The 26,252-nt window shown below is 37.4% G+C and overlaps 1 protein-coding gene across 2 annotated transcripts in view; it reads right to left on the bottom strand.

Annotated features, from left to right (window-relative positions):
• The window catches only part of Cse1 (chromosome segregation 1), a 441,978-nt gene that overhangs the window by 382,468 nt on the left and 33,258 nt on the right, over nt 1–26,252 (bottom strand). For both annotated transcript variants that reach the window (XM_090381796.1, XM_090381797.1), the window contains exons 3-4: nt 24,226–24,371; nt 13,258–13,359 (exon numbers count right to left, since the gene is read on the bottom strand). In XM_090381796.1, coding sequence (XP_090237922.1) covers nt 13,258–13,359; nt 24,226–24,371 — 248 coding nt within the window. The remainder of the gene's footprint in view (nt 1–13,257; nt 13,360–24,225; nt 24,372–26,252) is intronic.

Genomic DNA, 26,252 nt, shown 5'->3' on the forward strand with positions numbered 1-26,252 from the left:
TGGAAAGACTAACTAATTTTATTGAAGATAATATCCAATGCAGAATTCAGTTAAGTTAAATATTTTAAAAAAAAAAAAAGAGAGAGAGAGAGAGAGAGAGAGAAAGAGATTAGCCAATATGATGATCTGAAGAAAACTCACCTAAAAAAAAAAAAAAAAAGAGCCGAAACTTTCAAAAAAGAAGTTAAAATTATTGAAGAGGGGTATTATGTGTTATACTTCTCAACAAGTTTTTAACATAGATGAAGAAGGACTTTTATGGAAAAAGAATGCCTAAAAGAAGTTTCATATTGAAAGAAGAAAAAACATGCCAGGTTTCAAAGCGGCAAAGGATCGGTTGACTTTATTGTTAGGTGGTAACTCTGCGGGGGATTTAAAATTAATACCCCTTTTAGTTTATTTGTAAGAGGGCCAAAGTTCGACCCAAAATCGACACATTTTTCATGATTTTAATTTTGATACGTAAGTAGTTACCACATAATTATATATGTATGTAATGAAGAATATTTTATATGTACAAATATTTGAATATTAAATATTTTGACCGACATTTGTGCATCTATTCACTACCGTTTATTACTGATTAGGAAATATCCTATGGCACCGATACACAACTCACAAAAATGCGGCGCTCGCTTAGCACGGATTCACTTAGCGCTCTGTTTTTCCGGAACAAATTATCAGTGTTAAGCGGGGATCACCTGTATTGATTAATTATTCGAAGCTTCCTTTTCAATTAAGTATTGTGCCACAGAGTAAAACGAAAAGAAAAGAAAATAACAGGTAAAAATACAGGAAAGTAATACATAGCTTTCGAACGGGGGATATGTTAAATAATAACTCTATACTGATTAATTATTCGAAGCTTCCTTTTCGATAAAGTACTGTGCCACAGAGCAAAACGAAAAGAAAATAACAGGTTGCAGGTAAAATATAGGAAAGTAATACAAAGGTTTTGGATGGGGGCGTCCTTCATCAGTTGTGACCATTAATGTAAAAATACAGAATGTCATATGAGTGCCATGACAGTCATGTATGGGGAACTGCATGCTACAGGTGCAGGTAACAATTAGCTGTTAGAAGGGAATGCTTGCAGTTGTAGCTGTAATGCCTGGGAAAGTAGTAAATGCCAACGTTTGTCAGCCAAGAAGATGGTTGTCTCAGTAATGGGATGGACACAGCATTCTCTGTTCTGGTTAAAGGGACTGCTACAGCATGAAATGTGCAGCAATTCCAACCAGATGCGGTGATGGTAATGGTGGGACCAATCAATAATCATGATGTCGCAGTGTGGATCAATGTCGTGCTGGGTTGACCAGAAGTGCTCAGCAATGGCTGAATGCTCAATGTCTGCTAAACGGATAGCTTTCTCGTGTTCAGAAGCATTACTACTGAGTCTCCTGCCATTTTCCCCAACATAGCAGGCCAGTGAAATCACGGCAGGAAATACGGTAGGCTAATCCACTCTGCAGCATGGGGGGGGAAACTGATCTCTTAACCATTGAGATGCGGGTTTGCAACTTCCTGCCCAGGAGTTGTAAGCACTTTATCCCATGAGCCTTTAAGACTCTAGAAATTTGTTGCGATAGGTTCGGGCAGAACGGGATAAAGGCAGTTTAGGCAGAGTCATTACTGAGCATGGTCCTGTGGGTCGCAGGCCTGTAGGTCACAACTATCTAGAGCACTGGTGGGGTAGCTGCTGTACCCTATCAATCATGGCCTCATTTGAAGTGGTGTCTCTTTCACTTCAATTCCAGTCGAACTGGCCATCGTTGTGCCAAGGAGCTTCTAGATGACAACCGGCTTTTGCACCATCTTAACTCTCTGTCGCCATTCATTCAATTCATCATCGAACTGGAGTTGGACAATACTCTTCCTTTCTTGGATACCCTTCAAACTGATATCTTCAAATGTGCGAGGGCATGCATTTGAAGATATCAGTCTATCACAAGCTGATGTGTGCTGGCCAGTTCACCTACCGGTCAGTACACACATGCAGCCATCTTCTCGGCACAACGCGAGCCCTACTAACCCACGTCTGGGCCCAATCTAGTTCTGTGGATGAGAGGCACACTGAATTACTAGGGTTAAGACAGATCTGGCAAGTTGCAGCTACCCCACCAGTGCCCTAGATAGTAGATAAGAGTAACCTACAGGCCCGCGACCATGTAGCGACCCACAGGCCCATGCGCAGTAATGACTCTGCCTTGACTGCCTTTATCCCGTTCTACCTGAATCTATCGCAACAAATTTCTAGAGTCTTAAAGTCTCATGGGATAAAGTGCTTACAACTCCCAGGTAGGAAGTTTCGATCCCTCGTCTTGAGGGTTAAAACTGCACTGGCTGTTACGTTGGGGGAACCAGCAGGAGACTCAGTAGTTGTGTCTCTGAACACGAGAAAGCATCCATTTAGTAGATATGGAGCACTAAGCCATTGTTGAGCACTTCTGGTCAACCCAGCATGACACTGATCCATGCCATGACATGATTATTGATCGGTCCCACCATTACCATCACTGCGTCTAGTTGGAATCACCGCACATCTCGTGCTGTAGCGGTTCCTTTAACCAGAAGAGAGGATGTCGTGTCCATCCCATTAGTGAGACGACCATCCTCTTGGCTGAAAAACGTTGGCATTTACAACATTCCCAGGCATTACAGCTAAAATTACAAGCATTCCCTTCTAACAGTCAATTGTTATCTGCACCTGTAGCACGCAGTTCACCATACATGACTGCATGCACATATGACATTCTTATTTTTACATTAACAGTCACAACTGACGAAGGATGCTGTCCCACCCCCATCCAAAAGTTATGTATTACTTTCCTGTATTGTTACCTGCAACCTGTTATTTTCTTTTCTTTCTGTTTTAGCTCTGTGGCACAATACTTTATTCAATATGAATCCAGAGCACCATAGGCCTTTTTTGCTTATATCGAAGCTTTCTATTAAAGAAATTTTTCACTTAATTAAACTTTTAGTTGAAGCCAAATAAATCGGAGGTCTATCTTTCAACGATTGAGAATATACATTTGATGCCTTTTCTACCCCGAAGAATATACATTTGATGATATACATTTGAAGAATATACACATACATTGAGAATATACACATACATTGAGAATATACATTTGATGCCTTTTCTACCAGAAGGCATTTAGACAATTTTCTGGTTATTACTAATAGCAGCTTTATTGATAACATTTTATATTCGTTTAATTATATTCATCCTCGATTCAATTTTACATTGGAAAGGGAAAATACAGATACTAAGTCATTAAATTTTCCAAATTTCACTCTTACTCGGAACACGAATAAAATCCAATTTGACATCTATAGTAAACCAACAAACACCGGTAGCCTACAAAAGGGCTATTATCTTTAATCAATTTCTCGTTGCCTATGACTATTCAAAGACGGAATCTGCATTAGACTCTGAAATACAGGTAAATTAACCAGCAGATTCTTTAACAGAGGTTACCCCCATGCTACGATAAACCGAATTAGAGTACAAGCTAAAGATAGAATACAAAAACTACACTAACCAACAATAGTAACGTCAAAAAATACTTTATTTCTGTGCCATACGTTGAACCTAGCATAAGCAGCTTAACAGATTCTTTAAAGATACCAAATTTAAGATTGTGGCCACACCATTAGCATTAGTAGAGACACATGATGAAAGAAGGCAAGATTACGTAGCATCAGCCAAAAAGAAAATTTTAAAAAAAGCTCCGATTTCACCACACCATTCGTTTCAAGTACCTGTCCAGCTCAGCCTTAAATTTATTTAGGCTATCAACTTCCACAACAAAAGATGGAAGTCTGTTCTACCAATCAACTACCCGCTGGCTAAAGGCAAACTTCCGCACATCTATCCTACAACCGTCTTTCCTCAATTTGAAACCGTGGCCCATCAGGTTCTTAATCTGAGCAAGAGGAAAAATCCCATCAGCACTGAGCATGCTCAAATCATTCAAAGCTTTATACACCTCAATCAGATCACCTTGCAGGTGCCTAGTCTCCAAACACTGTAATCTGCAAAACCTAAGCCTTTCTTCGTAAGAGCAACCCTTTGTTCCATTCACTAATCTTGCTGCCCTTCTCTCTACTCGTTCCAACAGCTCTACATCCTTCTTAAAATGAGGCCTCCAGACCTGTATACAGTACTCAAGGTGTGGCCTGACCATCACCTTATACAAGAGGATAATCACCTCCTTATCCCTTCTAGAAAAATTCCTGTATATCATTGACAAGACACAATGAGCTACTCTTGCAGACAGTCAGCATTGCTCAGAAAACTTCATATCTGCCTGCACAATTACCCCCAGGTCCTTTTCATTCTCTACCACTGTCAGTGTAGTACCACAGAGTTGATACGTTACTCTGGAGTTACTGCTTCCCATATGTAGTACTTTACATTTGTCAATGTTAAACTTCATTTGCCATCTCTCAGCCCATTTGCTCAACTTTTCTAGATCCTGTTGCAGCAGCATACTGTCATTAGTGTCATTAACAACTCTGCCAATCTTCGTATCATCTGCAAACTTGGACATTAAGCCTGATATACCATCATCAATATCATTTATAAATACAGAAAACAACAATGCACCCAAGTACTGAACCCTGAGGGACTCCACTAATAACATTAGTCCACAAAGAGAAGTTTCCATTGATAATCACTCTCTGTCTTCTCCCACTCAACCATCCTTTTATCCACAGCAGTAATTTGCCTCCAATGCCACACTGTTCCAATTTGTGCAGCAGTCTTCCATGTGCAACAGTATCAAAAGCCTTTCTAAGATCCAAATATATGATATCAAAGTTATTCCCTGGATATTCCCTAGATCCAGTAGCTTTGTGACTACATCATAGTATCCAATGAAACTGGTCACACAAGACTTCCCCTTAACAAACCCATGCTGTGTCTGAGCTATATCTCAAGTCTTGTCTAGATGATCCTGCAGTGCTTCTTTTACCAGTGCCTCCATTAATTTCCCTGGAACAGAAGTTAAACAGGTCTATGATTACTTGTGTCACCCTTTGATCCTCCTTTGTGAATTTGGGTCACATATGCACAGCTCGAGTCCTTGGGTACCTCCCCTGAGTACAGGGAAGCTCTCATAATTATGGCTAAGGGTTTGCTTACTTCTTTTGCTGCCTACTTTAATATAACTCGACAGATCCCATCCACCCCAGGTGGCTTTCTTATGTTTACCTTCAACAATTTCTCCAGCACTTTCCTCTCAGTTATTACAAAATCATCTAGCTGACTGCTAGAGTTCAATTCACCTCTGGCATTCCCCTCCCTAAATAACTCCCCATGTGAATGTAGATGCAAAATACTGATTTAGTTTGTCAGCCACCTGAGCAGGATCATCAACAGTTGAACCATCAATATCCAGTGGACCAATCTGATTCATCCCTTTCCTTCTAGAGATTACATAGGTAAAGAACTCTTTACTGTTTTTATTTGCATCCTTTGCCAAAGATTTCTCATAATCTGCCTTTGCCTGCCTAATCTCTTTTGTGACTTGGTTAGAGGCCAGCTTATATCTATCATAAGCTTCCATGTCACCTATTAATTTATATGTATCCCATGCATTTTTCTTCTCTGCCATATGTCTCATTAGTTCATCTGACATCCATTTAGGCCTAAACATTGAACAATATTTCTTATTTGGTATGTAAGGACAATTAATTGTAGAAACCATCAATTTGCTGTGGGACCAATTGATGATGTATTGGTAACATCATCAGTTGGTCCCACCGTACAGAATTTAAATACTGTCTCAGACCACCGTAGTCGCCTTTAGGAAAGCAAAAATCCTTCCCTTTACTCCTGATGGTAGTTACCTCTTTGAATAAATCACAGTTCAGCACACTGTAATCACTGTCACCTAGTGGTTCCTTTATCTGCAGATTCTTAATGCATGAAGAATCACTACTGATAATCAGATCAAGAGTATTACTCCCTCTAGTTGCATCCCGAACATGCTGATGTAGAAATGTGGAATTACACCAATATGGAAATTACACACTATATTGAACAATGGCTCAATCCTTTCCTCTTTCGCGATACAAATAAATGACTTGGTAAACATTTCTTGCAGTGATTGTGACTTGTTTTATCAAGGATCTATGCCAGCAGTTCCCAAACTGCGCAGTGCAGTGAACTCACAGCTATACTCGACATCTGTCAGACACCGCGCGAACTACTAGTACGATTTAGTTCACAGTTTCAATGTTACTTATTAATTTGTTTGGACCTAACTACTTAATAAACGGAACTGTTAGGTATTTATTTTGGTCTAGGAGTGCCGTGTAAAAATTACTGGGACACTAAGGGTGTCTGAACCAAGAAAGTTTAGGAACCTCTGCTCTATGCAATTCCTGCTGATTGTTAACATAAACAGCTTGCGTCCTTGGGTCCGTGCTTCTCGTTCAACAGCATCAGAATTAGCCGTTCATGTCCTTATCGAAAAACATACATTTTTATTTAACAAGGCCAAAATACTTAGTGTACAATGTAATTATATGAGACAATTAATTGTAGAAACCATCAAAATTAAATTACATAAGAATTCTATTAACATTTGCCTTCTGTATCTATCTCCAATTCGTGGTCTCTTGCGTGCACTTTACGAAGACAAATAATTGCGGCCTTTTCCACATTTGCGCGAGGACAAATAATCTCTCTATTTAAGATTCAAGCTTTCACAATCTGTAATTTTCATTCGTGTAATCACAACAAGCGGTCGACAAGCATTGTCTGCTTCAAGAAGGCAAACCTTTTTTCAAAATCTACATTTAACTTTAATTAACTTTTTTTAAAAAATTGTTTTCAATTGATTTTTTACTGTAATCATTTTGGATTAATCTTTTATTCGTTTTAAATTCTAAAGAGTATCATGCAGAATTATTCTACGTATCATATTGAGATAAATTTTTCTTATTCTTCTACAAACATGAAATTTTGCACATTTACTTATCCTCCTTCCTTCCCTGACTTTATTAATTAAAAATTTTACCTCGAAGTGCCTTATACTCCGTCATGTGCACTGGTGTCTCACTGATCTACTTTCTACCACATGAGCCCTATATATTAAAATATATTTCTTCTGGCTTTTTTTTTTTTTTTTTACTTTATACTATTGTGGTGTGAATTTGTTTGTGTAATATAGTTTAGACAGACAAGGTGAAAAGTCAATTAGGTACTCTTCATATCCCAAAGATTTATCACTTACTACCTGTTTTTAGAAGTCTAGGTCACATATTTTTGAGTGACAGGAGAAACTTATCAATGCCTTTTTATTTAATCTTCATAGTCCTGGAGAGTATCATACGGAAGCGTTCTACGTATCATATGAGGTAAATTTGTCTTATTCTTCTACAAATATTGATAGGAACGTATTGAGCACCATAGCGCTGTTATATACTAGCTAAATTTAATGATACATTGAATATAATGAAAGGGGAGAACAAGTTGGACTGTAGCTAGTAATCAAGACACACTCAGAAAGGAATGGTATTAAAGTAATACAAAAAATAAAATGTAATTTTATTTTAAAAGCAATTTTTTTTTTAGTGCTCTTCATTACAAGGCACAACCCTGCTTGCCCCCCTCATATATTTAACATACCATTAAATTTCATGTATTAAATTCCAAAGGCCCCCCAACTTCATTAATTAAAAAATGTTTACCTAAAGTTCCTTACAATGAGACAAGTGTACTGGTGTCTCACTAAACGCTAACCTTCTCTCTCTCTCTCTCTCTCTCTCTCTCTCTCTCTCTCTCTCTCTCTCTCTCTCTCTCTCTCTCTCTCTCTCTCTCTCTCTCTCTCTCACCTGAACCAAGTGTATTGTTGTTGTTGTTGTTGTTTGGTTTTTAGGAGCATTAGCAACTAAGGCCATATTGCTCCGGGATATGCGGTGGTCATTCCCTGACCTTTCCGCATCCTCCGTATTTGGTGGTGACGGGCTCGAACCCCGGTCTAATCAAGAAGCGTGTGCTACGCACTACTACTGCTCCTTCCCACCTGGCTACGGAAGCGCACCAAGTGTATTAAATTACACTTTATAGCTTCATTCTAACTTATATTACCAACTTACACACTGATGCTGAATGTAAAAAAGCTCATCAATTCTCTTCAAATTTTATATAAAAAGGTCACTGAAATGAAAAACCAACACAAATGTATATTATGAGAAACAATATTTTCTTAGATTATTGATCAAAGTCTGTTTAACAACAATGGGAATCCACATGGCATCACCTGATGAAATTATTTAGAAACAGTCAATTTTCAAAGTGGTGTCATACTCTAAGGCGAGATGCAATCTGTAAACTGAATTTTGAGTGCAAAAGGAATAAAGCACTTCTGATTTTATTGATACAATGAAGCACAATTCAATAGCAAGTTTTTTAAGTGGGGCAATAAGTTTAAGAATGGTACTAAAATTGTTGAGGAATCTCTGATTCCTCAACAATTAAGCACATCACATTATGATATCAGAAGTCATAGAAACAGTGGAAGAGCTCATATGAGGAAAGTCACATTAATGCTGAAGATACTACCACAGTGTGTAAAATTAGTGTTGGTCCAGCACGTGCTATCATTAGTGGAGGCTGCACATTTCAAATGTGTTACTGAATTGATTCCTCAGCATTTAACACCAGAACTGAATGAAAAACTTGTGTGTTCCAATCTTCTGATTAAGCCTAGAACATGTGCCCGTGCCATAATTTGCAAGATGGAATAAGCATGAAGAGCTGCCTTTTATAAAACATGATGACTCCTTGATACTCTATTACGTACCAGAAAGCAAATGTGCATGTTCAGTGTGGCTCACCTAGACCAAAGAAAGTCCAAATCCAAGCATCTGCCAGAAAAGTGTTACTCACTGTATTCTAGGATCATAACACAGTGATTCTGGAATGGGAGAAACATTTAAAAAATGGCAAATACTGGAGACGAGGGTAGCAAACACTATGATGTGCTTCTAAAGGATTTGCTTCCTAAGGTGTGTGTGCCTGCAGCAGAATAACATCCATATTCACATTGTTCTACAGTGATCAGATATGGGAGATGAAGTTTGAGGTATCCCCCTGATTTGGTCCTTCAGGCTGTCCAAGACATTCTCTCAGATATGACAAGCTATGCTTGCTACTACCTGGGAGTCTAAAATGTTGCCAGAACTCATTCGGGTGACACTCAAGTCAAGTGGACTAAATTTCAGCAAAATCTGGTAGGTCTGTGACAACCAAATCCTCTGCTTGCACCTTCACAATGGTGGTGGAACTGTTAGTAATCCTGGTATAACTCCCATGTGCAAGTTCTGAAATACATGAAATATAGCCTAGCATAACCAGGTGCAAACCAACATATGCAGGGGTCGAGGTGTGGCACTCATAGCATTCATCTGTCTGGTGTGAGTGCCACACCTCGTCGTCAAATGTCTCTCATCAACTGGTGTAATACCACCACTTTGCTTATTGGATGCTTAAAGTGGTGGAACCCATGTCTAGTCTCCAGAGCAAAGCTCCAGCAAACCTTCCCATCTCTTCCATCATGCAGTATGACTGATGTCTTTTCAGGTTATGATGGATATCATGGCAAGATCCAATCTTCCTTACATTTCTTTCAAGGGTACAGCACTAAAATGGTGTTTACAGGCTGGCTGATAGATAGCTCACTGGACTGAATCTACTGGTATTTCTCTAGGAGGCTTTTGAATCAGCTAGTGTATAACCGCACTGCCTCTACTCTGCCAGATAGTGACTGGAGGGAGTCTGAGTAGTGTGGGTACAGGGAGAATTGTCGAGGCTACGTTATGTCAAGGAGCTGGGTATATTCTTATCATGTGTATGCCATATGCAAAAATTTCATTACTTTATACAGCATGTCCTCGCCACCTTTCCTTACTTCTGAATATACCACGAATTGCCAAACTAATAGAACAAACTTATCGGCAAAAAAGATCTAAACCTACAAAACGCTTCCTTGTTCATTTCAGAAATATATGTGGTCTCAGTTCTAAACTCAATGATGTTCATTTCCACTTAGTCTGGCAAACCACATGTACTTTATCTGACAGAATCCCAGTTATCGGTTGATTCAACCACTGCTCATCTCAGCTGTCTGAATTATTTGCAGTATGACTCCTTTTGTTTCAAAGGTGGTATTTGTGCATATGTCCGTTCTGATATTCCCTGTCAGTGACAGTAATTTGGAATCTTCTCTTTTCAATATTCTGACTTAAAACCTCTCTACTACATTCTGTCAAATTCATCTGTTGCCTCTATCGTTCTACCAATTCCACTAATCTCTTTAACTTCCTCTCTTTGAAACTTGACTTTCTCCAGTCCAACGTTCCTAACAGTGAGGTAATTTTCCTTGGTGACTTTAATGTTCAACAACTCCAGCTCGCTTCCTTTTTCTAGTCGCATAGATCCTGTGGCTTTTACAATTACAAATGACATCACACAGATTGTTCATTTACCTACCAGAATACTGTGCAATCCTAACATTGCAGCAAACATACCTCATCTTTTTCTCACAAACAAACCTTCTAAGAACACAGTAGAGGTCCTCTAGGCACCTCAGATCAAAACTTTGTGATGGTCTCTTCTTCAATGGAGCCTTTCTCTTGTGGCCATTCTCCTCGTGTTGTTTGGCATTGCAAGAATGCAAAATGGGATGATCTGCAAAATTTATTTTCTTCTTTTCCTTGGTCAGATTACTGTTTCAAACCTTCTGCTGTCAACGTTTGCTCAAATCGTGTCAGTGAAATTATTCTAGTAGGGATGAAATCCTTTATTCCACACTCCATCTTAAAATATTGTCTACAACTCAAACCTTGGTTTTCCAATAAATGTGTTAAGGTTGTTCAAGAGAAGAATGTTGAATATTGTAATTGGCTTGTATCCAAATCACCAGGTTCATTTTCTGCTTACACCAAAGCTGGCAACCATTGCAAAGCAGTTATTAATCAGTCCAAACTAGATTTCGAACAGGCTAAGAGTAGAAAACTTGCTTCTTGTCCAAATGGTAATCAAGCATTCTCGTCTCTTGTCAATGCTATTGGCCACAACTTTTCCCACCTCTATCAAAACCAGATGGTTCTATTGCCCCTTCAGCCAAACATAAAGCTGACCTGCTAGCATCCAATTTTTCTTCCAACTCGTGTATTGTTGTTGTTATTTGGTTTTTAGGAGCATTAGCAACTAAGGCCATATTGCTCCGGGATATGAGGTGGTCATTCCCTGACCTTTCCGCATCCTCCATATTTGGTGGTGACGGGCTTGAACCCTGGTCTAATCAAGAAGCGTGTGCTACGCACTGCTGCTCCTTCCCACCTGGCTACGGAGGCACCTACCCGTGTATTAATGATCTTGGTAAACCATCTCCCAACATTCCCAGTACACTCCATTCGATGCCTCTTGTGGTCTTCCGTCAAAAAAGGACATCAGAAGGATTTTGAACAGTTTTGATGCTAAGAAAGATACAAGTCCTGATGGTATTTTTCTACTTGTTCTTAAAATGTGTGTTCCTGAACTTACTTCTGTTCTGTGTCACCTTTTTTCACTTTCTTATTCTAAAGATGTTTCGCCTTCTGCTTGGAATGCTAATATCCAGCCAGTTCCTAAAAAGGGTGACAAATCCCACCCATCCAATTATAATCCCATTGCACTTACTTCTATTCTTTGAAAAGTAATGGAGAAATCAATTAACCGCAAACTCTTAAACTATCTAGAAACGTTCTATCTGATCAACGATCTCCAGTACAGATTCCGTCAGTGTCAATCCATTGGTGGAATTCTGGCATCTATGGACAAATTCAATGGAAAAGTTTAGTGAAACTCAAGCAGTGGCTCTTGAAATTTCAAAGGCTTTTCATCATGTTTGGCATAAGTGTTCTTCTAAATAAGCTTCTATCTTATGGTTTCCAAACTGTTTTTTGTAATCCAGTTTTCTCCCTGACCACTCACTGACAGTAGATGGCTTTCCATCTTCTGACTTCTCCATTAATGCTGGTGTTTCCCAAAGGTTCAGTCTTTCATCAACTGTTTTCCTCTTGTATATTAATGACCTTCTTCCATTGACCAGAAATTCTATCCACAGTTTTGCTGATGATAGCACATTGCATTCCACCTCTAGTTTGAGAAACTTTGCCCTTAAATGCTGATCTCCAGGTAATTCTCCAGTGGGGAAAAGATAACTTAGTTGATTCCAATCCTTCTAAAACCCAGTCCTGTCTTATATCTCGCAAAAAAAGAATTCTTCTGCTCCTATGCTTATCTTTGATGATTACCCAACCTCTAATCTCCCTTGGCATATGCACATTAGAAATATTGCTTCCTCTGCATCTAAAAAACTGTTTTCTCTTTTGCTTTCAGTGTTACTTTTCTTCCAAACATCTGTTCCCTCTGTACAAATTGCCAATCTGCTCAAGTGCTATGGAATATTGTTCCGTATCTGGGGCAGTGCCCACAAAACCCGGGCTTCTAGATTCCATTGAAAAGTGGGCAGTTATGTTAATTATTGACTCGTCTCTAAGAGCTGCTCCACCCTGTCTCACAGACATTCTGTTTCTGCTGCATGTCTTTAATATAAATCCAAAGCAGTTGATCACATGCTCCAACTAGTCAACATCCTTTTATTGTCCAACTTCTAACTCGCAGAGCCAACTTTTCTTCTTCCGCATTTATTCATTCAACTTCCGTTTTCGGGAACAAATTTGCTTCATACGTGTATCCTGAAAATTAAAATATACAGAAGTTCAAGTGTAATGTCAACTAATATCTTCTTTCATCTTCTCAATCTTCAGTCCATGCACAATACAAAGTACTATTCACTTGTCAGCTGAAGAAGTCAACGCAGCAGTATACAAATGGCTTCAACCACAAAACTTCTCTCAGAGTCCAGGCATTAGTACAGCACTGGAGCAAGTGCAAAATGTAATGGGGGAGTACAGTGAAGAATGATATGCATAATTTCTCTGTTTGTGAAATATAACTTTCACTTAATTTTTGTAATTTTCATTTGAAAGATCTCTGTATATTTTGCTTATATTTTCCCTATAGCTAAAAATTCCCTACTAATATATGCCTGCTCACACACTACAACTAGACAATCTGGTTATTTAACATTATGCTAACATTTACATTGGACTGCAACACTACTGAAACAACTTAAAATTTAATTTGCAAAATATTAGTAAAAATAATTTTTGTCTAAAGGTATTGATTACCTGTCTCTGAATCTGCTCAGGACTCTTCAGCATCAGTCCCACTATAAGTTGTTTTATGGCTGCCCTATCATTAGCATGAATTTTTTCAGTGTCATCTTCTGCCTGAAAGGCCATTGATGTAAATAATTATATTGAAAATGCTTTGAACAAATAATTTACAAGTACATTAATATGCATATAATATGAAATTATAAATGTAATATTTTAAACAAACTGAGATGATTTTTACTTTGGCAGATAACAGTCAAATTGAGTAAAAAAAGAAAAAATATGGATTCGCTGTTATAAATCTGGACAGTTGGCAGCTAAGAAAACTCCATGCCTTTCTTGGAGCTGTGTCTTGACAACAACTCATAAGTTGTTGTAGCACACTTCTGTAGTCTTTCAGCATATTTAAATAAAGTGCTCAAAGAACAGGCACTTTCTTCTGAAAATGGGTTTAACAATGAACCAGAACTGGAGAGAAGGGGGCATTCCATTTCACTCTGGTTAGTTGCCATAACATTATCTCCTATATTCAATATTTGAAATTGCAACCATTTCCGTTTTGTAGACTAAATAAATAAAAAATATTTATCACTTTTCTGTAAGCTGTAAGTCAATTTTGTCAATCCCACTGTGCAAAGTAAATGCATTACTTTGCACATTAATTAAGATACCATCTGTGCAAGATAAACATGTGGAGTGTTGAATAAAATCCTTTATTCCACACTCCACCTTTAAATCTCATCCTTTATCTAAACCTTCGTTTTTCAATACATGTTCTAAGGCTGTTCAAGATAAGAATGTTACATATCCAAATCATCAGGTTCATTTTCTGCCAACACCAAAGCTTGCAACAATTGTTAATCAGTCCAAACTAGATTTTAAACAGGCTAAAATTAAAAAATTTGTTTCTTGTCCAAGTTAAGCATTCTGGTCTCTTGCCAAAGCTATTGGCAGCAAATTTTGCCTATCTGTACTCCAACTCTGTTAAAGCATGATGGCTCTATTGACATCTCAGCTAACTTACTAGCATTACACTTTTCTTCTAAGTCTTGCATTGAAGATCTCAGTAACAGCCTCCTACCATTCCCAGTAGGCTCCACTCAATACCTTGTGTTCTTTGTCAAAAGAATAATAGAAGAATTTTGAACAATCTTGATGCAAGTCCTGATGGTATTTCTCCACTTGTTCTCAAAACCTGTGCTCCTGAGCTTACTCCTGTTCTGTGTTGCCTTTTTACGCTTTATAATTCCACTGGTGTTCTACCATATGTTAAGAAATTTCCTTGTATCCAGCCAGTTCCTAAAAAAAAGGTGACAAATCCATCCCATTGAGCTATCACCAGACTGCACTTACTTCTACTTTTCCTCAAGTAACAGAGAAATCCTTTAACTGCCAACTCGTAAACTATCCTGAAGCCTTTGATCTGATCAATGATCGCCAAAATGGATTCCGTTAGTGTAGATCAGTGTTTCTCAAAGATTTTTTAATTATCACTTCCTAAAAAGCCTTTTTAGACAATTTTTTTTCCTAATCACTCCTTATGAAATTTTAAACAAGAAAATTTTATTCAATGGGATCTCTGAGCCTAATGCTTCTTAGATAAAAGTTCAATGTTCAGTATGATACAGTAAGTTTAATTCTAATATCTCCTCTTGATTTATGTCAATTCTGTTCCTTTCCTTTGTTAATATTTTATTTACTGAACTAAAACCACTTTTAACCATATAAGACATTGGAAAACAAAGAAGTACTTTAGTCATTTCAAACCACATTGTTGGATAAAGAAGTTCAGTTGTTTTTGATCCCCACAACTCATCCATTCCATCTTTTCGAATTTATGTTTGCATTCTTCGCTACATTTTAATTCAATGAATTCTTGAATTTCTTCACTAGCAGACCCGGCATTGCATCCAGTTGGACCTAACATCCATGGCTTCACTTCAAAGGAAAATAAATCTGAATTTTTTTTTTAATTTCACCTTTTAAAGTATATTTTAAAATAGACAGTCATAGATGTCAATTTTTTTATAGTATTTTTTTTTTTTTTTTTTTAGAAATCGTGAAAATGGTGGGTAAACGCAAAAGAGTTGCGTTTTCAGTTAAACAGAAACTTGAAATTATTCAAAAGTTTGAATACGGTGCCTCTGTTAAATCTCTAAACAATCATTGTAATGTAATGTTGGTGGCCAAACCATACGCAACATCATAAAAAATAAAAGGAAGCTATTAGACTTAAAATGGACATCGCAAAATAAAGGGAAGCATCGTATTGGACACACGAGTAAGTACATGGTAAGTTTTTCGTTTTTTATCTATCGCCATATTTTTTATGTAGGTTGCTGAACATTTTTCAATACAGTAAGTCCTCGACTTACGCAATTACAGATTTACGTAAACTTTTTTTCCACTCAAATTTTTTTTTTTTTTTTAAGGATTGTAAATTTAAAACAAACAAAAATAATAAATAAATAAAATAAGCAATCAATAACAATGATCACAGCACGCACAAATTGCACAAGTAAGATACGGAGTAACAAGCAAAAAAAAATAGGAAAGAAGAGAAGATTCTTACAATTTATTTATGTTTTTTTTTTATATGATTAAGGATTTCAGTGAAGGGGACACACACTTCACCATAGTAATGTAAAAACCCACACAATTCCAACTATCAGTATTATCGCAAATGCAATAAGATTGAGTTTACTACCCGTTTATAATGAATTGCGTAAACAGAAAAGCCCAGTAACCCGGATGGTGCAAATTGTTTAATGGCAGTGATCTCCAGAAATGTGCTTCAATAAAATGTGAGTTTGCGGGAGATGAAAATAGTGAGTGTTCGCCTTGACCCTGTGAAGTTCTTTACAGAAAATTTTATTTTGACCGTTATCATGGTGCCAACTAAGAGAATAAGTGACAGTGGTACTAGGAAATCTAAGAAGAAAAGGAAAGCGATCGGGTTGGATCAGAAAATTAAAATACGGTAATAAAATAAGGATGTATGAAAATGGTCAAACATTAACAAGTATCGCACGGAATTCAGATTTGTCAATAATAATATAGTAGAAATATGTTATTAATCATTCTCGAGTTACGTAAAACTCGACGAAGTAAGAAGTCCTAGAACGTATCTCTTACGTATGTCGGGGACTTTTGTATTTTTGGACTAACTGGGAAATCGATTATCCGGGATTTGTTTTTTACCATCTATCCCAGGAATTCGAGAGTCTACTGTATTTGATAAGATCTTATCACAATATACATAACACATTAGGGGCCTTGGGATTTCCTGTGGTTGTGAATATGAGTAATAAATAACTCAAGTCGTATTTACGTTTTTTTATGACTTAGCGATGGTTTAGTACTGACAAATAACACTTCCCTTTTCCTTGATTCATTTGTTACACAAGTAATGCTAGTGCCTTGATTTATATTTTCATCAGTATCCACTATACCAGTCTCCTTGTCACTAGAAACATGTGAACTGCTTGCTACACTTTTTTAAAACTCCTCTCAAACAACGATACATGATATTTAGATTTTGGGTATAGACAATCGTAATATTATAAATTAATACGATGCCCACTTTATTTTTATATGAAAAGTACATAAAACATCACAAAATGATTGCAGTGTAAAACACCACCAATCGATGACTGATACGCCCACTCGTATGCTGTACCACTGCCCCCCCACCTCACTACAGATGATTTCATTGGGGGGATATGACTCGGACTAGTGGTGGGAGAATCGAATGCAAGTATTCGATTCGTTCATCCACAATTAAACTAGGGGGATTTTATTTTCACAAATGCAAGCCGTGCGGAGTCTGTGCCCAAGTCCACTCTCCCTATGGAATATTAATAATTTTTGAAACTTTATTTGAACTATTAATTATCGCGGAACCCTAGGTTTCCGGAGAACATAAGTTGGGAACCTGTGATCTAAACTAATAGACATTGAGTAACGATTCATTTGAGGAACCCCAAATGTTATTGGCGGAACCCTAGGGTTCCGCGGAATACAAGTTGGGAACCCGTGATTTAAACTAATGTACATTGAGTAACGTTTCAGATATCTTGCCGATGTCCATCATCAGACCTTGCTGTTGGGAGACAAAAATAACTTATATTTTACATTGAGCAGATCTAAATAACAATCAACTAAGATGTATGATCAATTCTAATTTACAGAAAATAAATGAAGAATTTTAGGTTGTAATAACAAATTAGCAATTAGCATATCTAAGTTATGATTACAATCTAGGGAACAATTCTATGTTACAGTTACGTTACAATAATCTATTTTCAGTTGCATTACGGTTAACCTATTTTTAATTAAATAAATAAACTTCTTACCTGCCGACCGACTCCTCCTACTGCACACTCAGACCTAAATGGGCAAGAGGCTCAGTCAGCAATACATTTATAGATAAAGTATTCATATAGTTAGCCAATAAGAATAGTGCTGGTTTCCTATCCTGAATCCAGGGTGCTTGTGCGATAACCTTTGTTCTCTTTCTCTGGTTCCGGTGTAGAGGATGCCTGAGTTGACTTTTGCTCATCAGGTGTGTAGGCTGTTTCTGGGGTCTGGAAGAGGGTGTACGCTATCTGCTCCTCTGGTTGATTTGTTTCTTTTTCTTTCCTGGAACTTTATTTCTTCACTTATTTTTTCTTTAAAGAGATGAATATACTTTGGGTTGAAATCAACCCCCTGTTTTCTATTGATTGCTGAGGATCCAAATAATTTGATAAGAAAGGTTTCTTTAAATTTTCTTCTGTTATACTGTCTATCTGTGGAAATGATGCTTCTGTTACAGAAATTCCAGGTGTCACCACATTGGAAGGCGTGGAGAGTTGTATCAGATTGTTGAATTTTGCCATATTCTACATCTTTTTCATGCTCTTTTATCCTCTACACTGCAACCCGGAACCAGAGCAAGAGAACAAAGGTCATCACACAAGCAACCCTAGATTGAAAGGCAACCAGCACTATTCTTATTGGCTAACTATACGAATACCTTACTTATAAATGTATTGCTGACTGAGCCTCTTGCCCATTTAGGTCTGAGCATCCGGCAGGAAGATTCGGTCAGCAGGTAAGAAGTTTATTTATTTAATTAAAAATAGGTTAACCATAATGCAACTGAAAATAGCACATTGTGACCTAATTGTAACATAGAATTGTTCCTTAGATCGTAATCATAACTTAGATATGCTAATTGCTAATTTGCTATTATAACCTAAAATTTTTCATCTATTTTCTGTAAATCAGGATTGATCATACATCTTAGTTGATTGTTATTTAGATCTACTCAATGTAAAATATAAGTTATTTTTGTTTCCCAACAGCAAGGTCTGATGATGGGTATTGGCAAGATACCTGAAACGTTACTCATTATATATTAGTTTAGGTAACACCTAAATAAAATATATTAAAACTCCACGTGGTATAAGAGTGGTAATTTCGATATATTATAATTTAAATGGATAGACACCACATAATGTCCTTTCCTAACCATATTATTACCAGAGTTAGTATTAGTAACGGCCGTATGGTGCAAGAAAGCCTATGGCTTATGCTGCACCAGCCAAAAAAAAAAAAAAAAAAAATCCGAACAAAACAATGATAAAAACAAAAATTAAATAAATAAATAATAATAATTAATAAAGAAATAAAAATAATAAAATGAAATTAAAAATTAAATAAAAAGGAAATTAATCCTATCATCCTATGCGCTTCCCTTACCCGAAAGTACTATCCAGATGACCTTTGAATTTCCCCAAACTGTCGGCCTCTACCACCCATGAAGGCAACTTATTCCAGTAATTTATAACTCGCTGGCTAAAATAAAACTTCCTGCAGTCCAATCTAAACATTTCCCCGCGTAACTTGAATTTATGTCCCCTAGTTCTAGCATCATTTATAATCTTGAAAATTTTGTCCTCATTCAGTTTACTGATGCCTCTCAGAGCCTTAAACACCTCAATCAAATCTCCTCTAAGGTGTCTAGTTTCCAAACTCTGCAACCCACATATTCGAAGTCTTTCTTCATAAGGACGCCCTTTTGCCGATCTCACCAGGCGAGTTACCCTTCTTTGCACCCTTTCAAGAAGCTCGATGTCTTTCTTTAGGTGCGGTCTCCATACTTGAACACAGTATTCCAAGTGTGGTCTAACATAGGCCTTATATAATGGGATTATCACGTCCCTATCTCTACTTGCAAAAGTTCGATAGATCATCGATAGGACACCATGGGCCTTCCTTGCAACCTGTTTACAATGCTCAGAGAATTTCATGTCTGACCGTATCGTAACACCCAAGTCCCTTTCCTCCAGTACTGGGTTTAGTTGAACTCCACCAAGTGAATAAGTTATTTTGGGATTACTGTTTCCCAGGTGTAATACCTTACACTTTGTTGGATTAAAGCACAGCTGCCATTTTTCTGACCATTCTTGAAGTCTATCTAGGTCTCTCTGAAGAAGCTCAGCTTGACAGTGATCATTAACTACTCTACCAATTTTAACATCATCTGCAAATTTAGACATCACGCCCTCTATCCCTTCATCAATGTCGTTTATGAAAATTAAAAACAACAGTGGTCCTAATACTGATCCTTGGGGAACCCCACTTCTTACATCAACCCAATCTGAGGAATAGCCATTTATCACAACCCTCTGCCTCCTGCCCTGAAGCCATCCTTCTATCCATCTAAGGATTTTCCCAGTGATTCCGACCTGTTCCAGCTTATAAAGCAACCGCTCATGTGGGACTGAGTCAAAAGCTTTGCTGAAATCTAAATAAACAATGTCGAAATTATTCCCTAAATCCAGCTCGTGAGTGACCCTTTCGAAATAGCGAACCAGATTTGTTAAACATGATTTTCCCTTTACAAAACCATGCTGAGTATCCTTGAGAATTTCAATTCTATCCAAATGATCCTGAATTCCACCCTTGATCAATGCCTCCATGATTTTCCCTACTACTGAAGTCAGACTGACAGGTCGATAATTTCCCACTTCACTTTTGGATTTTTTGATTGGTAGTTGTTGGCGCATCGGCTTCTGTGGCCATATTGCACCTCCCAAGGTTTTTGCAGTACTTTGATCCAAGCCCGAGGCGGGAATCGAACCCGCGACCTTTGGGTTGCCGAGCAGGTACTTTACCCACTCGGCTAGCCCGGTCGGCTTCACTTTTGGAGCCACCCTTATGTATGGGAGATACATTTGCACTTTTCCAATCCAAGGGAATCTCCCCAGAGTCTAGTGATGCTCGCATAACCAGCCTCAGTGGTTCAATGCACTCGCTTGCCGCCTCTCTCAAGATTATAGGGTATATTCCATCAACTCCAGGAGCCTTACTAGTCTGTAGGCTTGAAATTTTTTTCATTAAATAATCTTGCGAAATTTCAATATCATTAATTACATATTTTTTAACTTTGCTCCCACAATTTCCCATTGCCACAAAAGGCTTTTCATTTGTAAATATCGATGCAAAATAACTGTTGAGTTCATCTGCAACGGCAGCTGGTGTATTTATTACTATCCCCTTTTCCTTACGTAAAGGTCCGATCTGGTTTGTCCTGCTCTTCTTGGCATTTATATATGTGAAGAATTCCTTATCCCCCCTCTTTGCTCTGTTTGCTAGTGATTTCTCATAAACTGCCTTTGCCTGTCGAACCTTTTCTGTGGCTCTATTACACACCACCTTGTAGCTGTTATATGCTTCAGTACTTTTTATTGCTCTGTAACGTTTCCATGCCACCTTTTTCTGCTCAAGTAATGTGGCAACTTCACTATTCATCCAACTTGGAACCCTTCTCGTGGAGTATTTTTTTAATGGTATATACGCATTCAAGGCATCTGTGATTAATGTTTTAAAAGCGTACCACAGTTCAATTGTATTCATTCTCTGCGCGATATCTACCCAGTTAATAGAGGCCATGTAGTACCTTAAGGCATCGTAATTTCCTTTTCTGAAATTAAACCCCATTCCTTTGCCTTTTACTTCTGCTACCTCTCTCGTCATCATCCACCGTAGAACTCCGTGATCACTTCCTGCTACTGGTTCCTCTACTGTCAGCCCTGTTATGTCATCTGATTCATGTGTGATGATGAGGTCTAGGATATTCTTTTCTCTAGTACTTTCCCTGACATGTTGATACAAATAACAGTCATCTAGTTGATTTAAAAATTTTGTTCCCCATGTCGAGTTTCCTTCCCATTTACTCCAATCAATTAGAGGCAAATTGAAATCACCCATAATAAGGCATTGACGCTTACTTGCCCATTCCATTTGCATGTAGAGGCTTTTGTCATAGTCTTCACAATCACCTGGTCTGTAGATTACGCCTACTCGCATTGTACCTTTGTTTCCAACTATCTCACACCATACAGACTCTATACTAGCATGTGAAATGTCTGAATCTGGGAAAGCTATCGTCGCACTCAGGCTGCTTCTGATAAGAAGCATTACCCCACCACCCCTTCTATCTACTCTATCCTTCCTAAATACATTATACAAGCCGTACTGAAACTCATCATCCCCAATTTCCGGGTGGCACCACGTCTCCGTAAGCCCTATTATGTCCGCGTTACTTGTTTTAACCAGCAGTTCGAATTCGCTCATTTTATTGACGACACTTCTAACATTACTGTATAAACAATTAAGATTTACTGTTCTTGTATATTTAACAACCCTAACACAACCCTTGAAGTTATTTAGGCTCTCTTCCCTGATATTAGCTACCTGCTCACGTGAAACGTCTTTTCCCCCAGAACATCTAGATAATACGTCCAGTTGGGGTAACAGATAAGAACTCTTAAGGTATGTGCAAGAGTTACATTGACCAATATTATCAGATAAACGCGTGTCAGTATTACCCACATCCCCCCTAACTAGCAGTTTCCCTGAGCCTTTAAGGTATCCTCAATAATACTGGCAAAAACTTTTGCACCACCTTTGTTTAAGTGTATCCCGTCTCTACAAAACAAATTCCTTCTACCTACAAGTGTGGGCCATGCTGATAGAAATTTACCCCCTAAAGCCTTGCAGATTCCTTCAAGTCTTGAGTTAATCCACAAGGCTCTTAACATATAATCCCTCCTATCGTGTCTGGGCAGAATTGCAGACACATAGACATTATGGCCTAGCTCGCGACATTTCCTCAGCATGGTCCTGTATTTTTCCAACAAATCGTCAGATCGTGTACGTTTAATATCGTTTGTCCCCACATGAATAATAATATTTTCTTTACCCCCTTTAAAATCTGACAGTCTGTTGGTGACATCATCAATAGTTGCTCCCGGCAGACATACCCTGGTTCTCCTCCACCTATCTTTATTACAAAAAATATTCCCCGTTTCCCTGACAATGGAGTCTCCTAATAAAACAATGTCCTTTCTAACCAGGGTAGTTTGCACTTGGTTTTTCTGTTTTGAGGCTCGAATCGGGTGTGCATCACTTGGTAGATTGCTGGAGTTTTGAGTCCCTGACGAGCTCCCAGAAGCATTATTTTCGAGGGCAAGCACTCGTTTTTTCAGGGACTCAAATTGTTCCATCAGTGCACCAAATTGTAATTTAAGATCGGTGCACTCCTTACATCGATCACAAAGAAAAGAATCCCCAGGTGAGGTAGGATTAGTCACCAGGTCGACCTTGGAAAACATTCCACAGGTTCCACAACGGATTAAATCATGACTCACCCGTAAATCGCCATCTGCTATTTCCGTGTGACTCACGATACCCTGTGACGTGTTTAAGGCAGATCTCGTAACAACCATTATAAAATTAAATAAATATCAATGAAAGTAACTTTAAAAAATTATATCTATAATATTATTAAAATCAAACAGTTACAGGAAAACCTATAACAAAATAATCCAACAATATTTAAATGAATCAAATATTTAAAAGCACTATCCAAAAGTAAACCACTTAACTGAGGAGCCCTGTCTAAGCGCGTCCGCTCACCTCGAATGCCAACGTACGAATGTGATAGGATATACCACAGCCAACAGAATGTTTGGTTATATAGTGGGAATGACCTGTATGCACATCAAGTTTCTGGAAACATTGGGAAGAGGGGGTCTGTTAGCAGCATTGTCTGATGATAGGTATCGGTAAGATGCCAGAAACACCACCTTAATGCATAGTAGTTTAGTTGGATAGCTTAATAAACCATATTATTAATTTCATGTGGTATATGAATGGTATTAAATATAGTAATAATCTTATTGTTTGGTGACTTATATACCTATAATGACTTTTTACACTTACCAATTGTTTTTCAAATAATCACAGAGTTGTAATGCAGTCACCAAATACAAAAAATATTGATTCGGCATATTAGAAAAAGTTCTGGTTTTTTTTGGTAGGCATGAAACAGGAATATGAAAAACAAAAGTAGGAAGAAGCACATAAATAAAATGCAACATTAGGCAAAACAGTTAGATTTTAAAGTCACCAACTTCTCTACCTCTATCAACTATAGTACACCCTGTTGACTATGATTCAATAACACAATTCACTGCTTCCTCAAGCAAATATGCGGCTTCGGATTTTTAATCCACTCAGTAGTGAAACCACTCTACTTTTAGAACTCTTTCTTCTAATTTGACAGAAGAAAAACTGAATATTTTTGTCAAACAACCTTCACTGGAGGATGATTAATTCATCCTCCAATGAAGTGAGAAGAAAGCCCCAAAGTGTCTCTGCTCCTTTTCACTCATATTGACTCAATTCCTGGTCAAAAAGGTCATTGGAAAAGTTGGTGGTAAAAAATGTTCAACATTCTTACTGCACACTGCCATATAGGACTAACTCCCTTTACTGCTTTATATCCTTCTAAAGTATATCAAACCATTCTCTGAGATGATTTATTTACTTCATCATAATGCATTTGCAAATTAATGACTTCATAAACAAAAACAAATGACAACAAAAACTACAAACAAACTACACAATAACTTACAAATTACTCACCACTTTCCAATTACGTTTAATATAATTTTTGAAAATAATCGCTCCTGCAACTCTAATGGTTAAGTCAGCATCAGATTTGTCAACCAAATGAAGAAGCAAGACCGGATAATTCTGATTTACTTCTACTGATTCCAGAAACTTCTCAGCTATAGAAAATAAACCAAGTTAAAAAAAATCATACAAAAGCTACCTGTAGTATGAAAACTAATGATTGATTTTCATCTAAATTTTATGCTTTGTAGAATACAATTGATGGTTGTTTTTCTGGGAGTTTAATATGACCATAATGGGATGGTTGATGCAGTATACCAGGGGTGGCCAACGAGTCAATCGCGATCTACCAGTTGATGGCGGATTTAATTTCGGTCGATCACAACGAATTTTAAACATACGGTCATCCTTCGATTTGTGCACCTTGTGCAATAAAATTGAGATGGTAGATCACAGCACATTTTGAAGGAAAAAAGCAGATCGCATCACAATTAAGTTGGCCACTCCTGCAGTACACTAATTAACATGACCTTTCTTTCATTATGCATCATTTCTGAACAAATAATCACATTATGATTTCATGTTGTACATGCTGAAAAACCAGAAATCACTCTCAGGAGAAAACCTCCATCTGAGATGAGGTAACTACAGTCCTTATTAAAGAGGACTTTAAGAATTCCTTCAATCTCCAATGGGATTGAACAAAGATTTTCCAAACAAGCAACAAACTCATTACACTTCATGGAGGATGCAGAGTAAAGTAATTTATATAATAGAAATGGGTAGCCTATTCCTAATTCACATGGACATGTGTACTAGAAATTGAAAGAAATTTACAAAGATGAATTGAATCAAAAGTTACAATTTTACTATTTAAAAAAAAATAAAAAAAGTTATAAACAATTATTTTATTAATTTTCAACACAGCACTCAATATGTTCAATACAAAAGTTAATGTTGCGCAAGCATTTTTATTCTCTATGGAAAGAACCCTTTCCACATCAATTCAAATTTTAACTTCTTCCATCACTTAGAATACTGACCAACTCCCTTTCAAATATTCTTCTAAACTCATGTTCTGTAATGATGTCAGTTTTTTCACAGTACATCAGTGTCCTTGCATTCACTTTATAATAAGCTCCTTCAATAGCGATACTTTTTGTTTTAACACTAAGCACAGTTCATTTTTAAGATAATATTAAAGGTAATTTTATCCAATCTTTTATTTTTTCTTAAAAAAAAATTTCAAAATTATACCAAAAACTTTCCATGTAGAATTGAGAGTTGACGCTTTTGAACTGCTGTGACTGTGTTGCCATTCCACTGATTGTGTCATTCTTTTTTGGATCATAATGAAGAGCCCATCTTTCATTCCTGGTAACAATACACCTGAAAGCAATCAAAAGTTAATCAATGGTTCGAGTGTTGTTGATGATCCTACTCAGGCAGCAGACAAACTCAATGAGTATTTTACATCTACATTTACACACAACAGAAGTAGGGAAGTGGAGGCAAGAAGTTCATCAAACTGTAACAGGGAACTAAATGATTTTGTAATAACTGAGAGCAAAATGGATGATTGCTGAAGTTAATCATAAGCAAGGCACCTGGACGGATGGGATCTATCCAGTTATATTTAAAGGAAGCAGCAAAGGAAGTCAAACTCTTAGCCATAATTATGAGAGCATCTTTGGATTCAGAGGAGATCCCCCATGGACTGGAGATGAGCAAATGTATCCCCAATTCACAAAGAGGGATCAAAGGATTACACTAGTAATTACAGACCCATTAATTTAACTTCCGTTCTGAGGAAAATAATGGAGTAACTGGTTAAAGAAGTATTGCAGGATCATCTAGATAAGACTGCATTTATAGTTCAGACACAACATGGGTTTGTTAAGTGGAAATCTTGTCTGATCAATTTGATTGGATATTCCAATGTGGTCACAAAGGAACTGAATGCAAAAAATGATTTTGATATCATATACTTGGATTTTGGAAAGCTTTTGATACTGTTGTACATGGAAGACTGCTGT

The sequence above is a fragment of the Mastigoproctus giganteus genome, chromosome 9 (assembly GCF_048544385.1).
Source record: "Mastigoproctus giganteus isolate SK-2022 chromosome 9, ASM4854438v1, whole genome shotgun sequence".
Lineage (NCBI taxonomy): Eukaryota > Metazoa > Arthropoda > Arachnida > Uropygi > Thelyphonidae > Mastigoproctus > Mastigoproctus giganteus.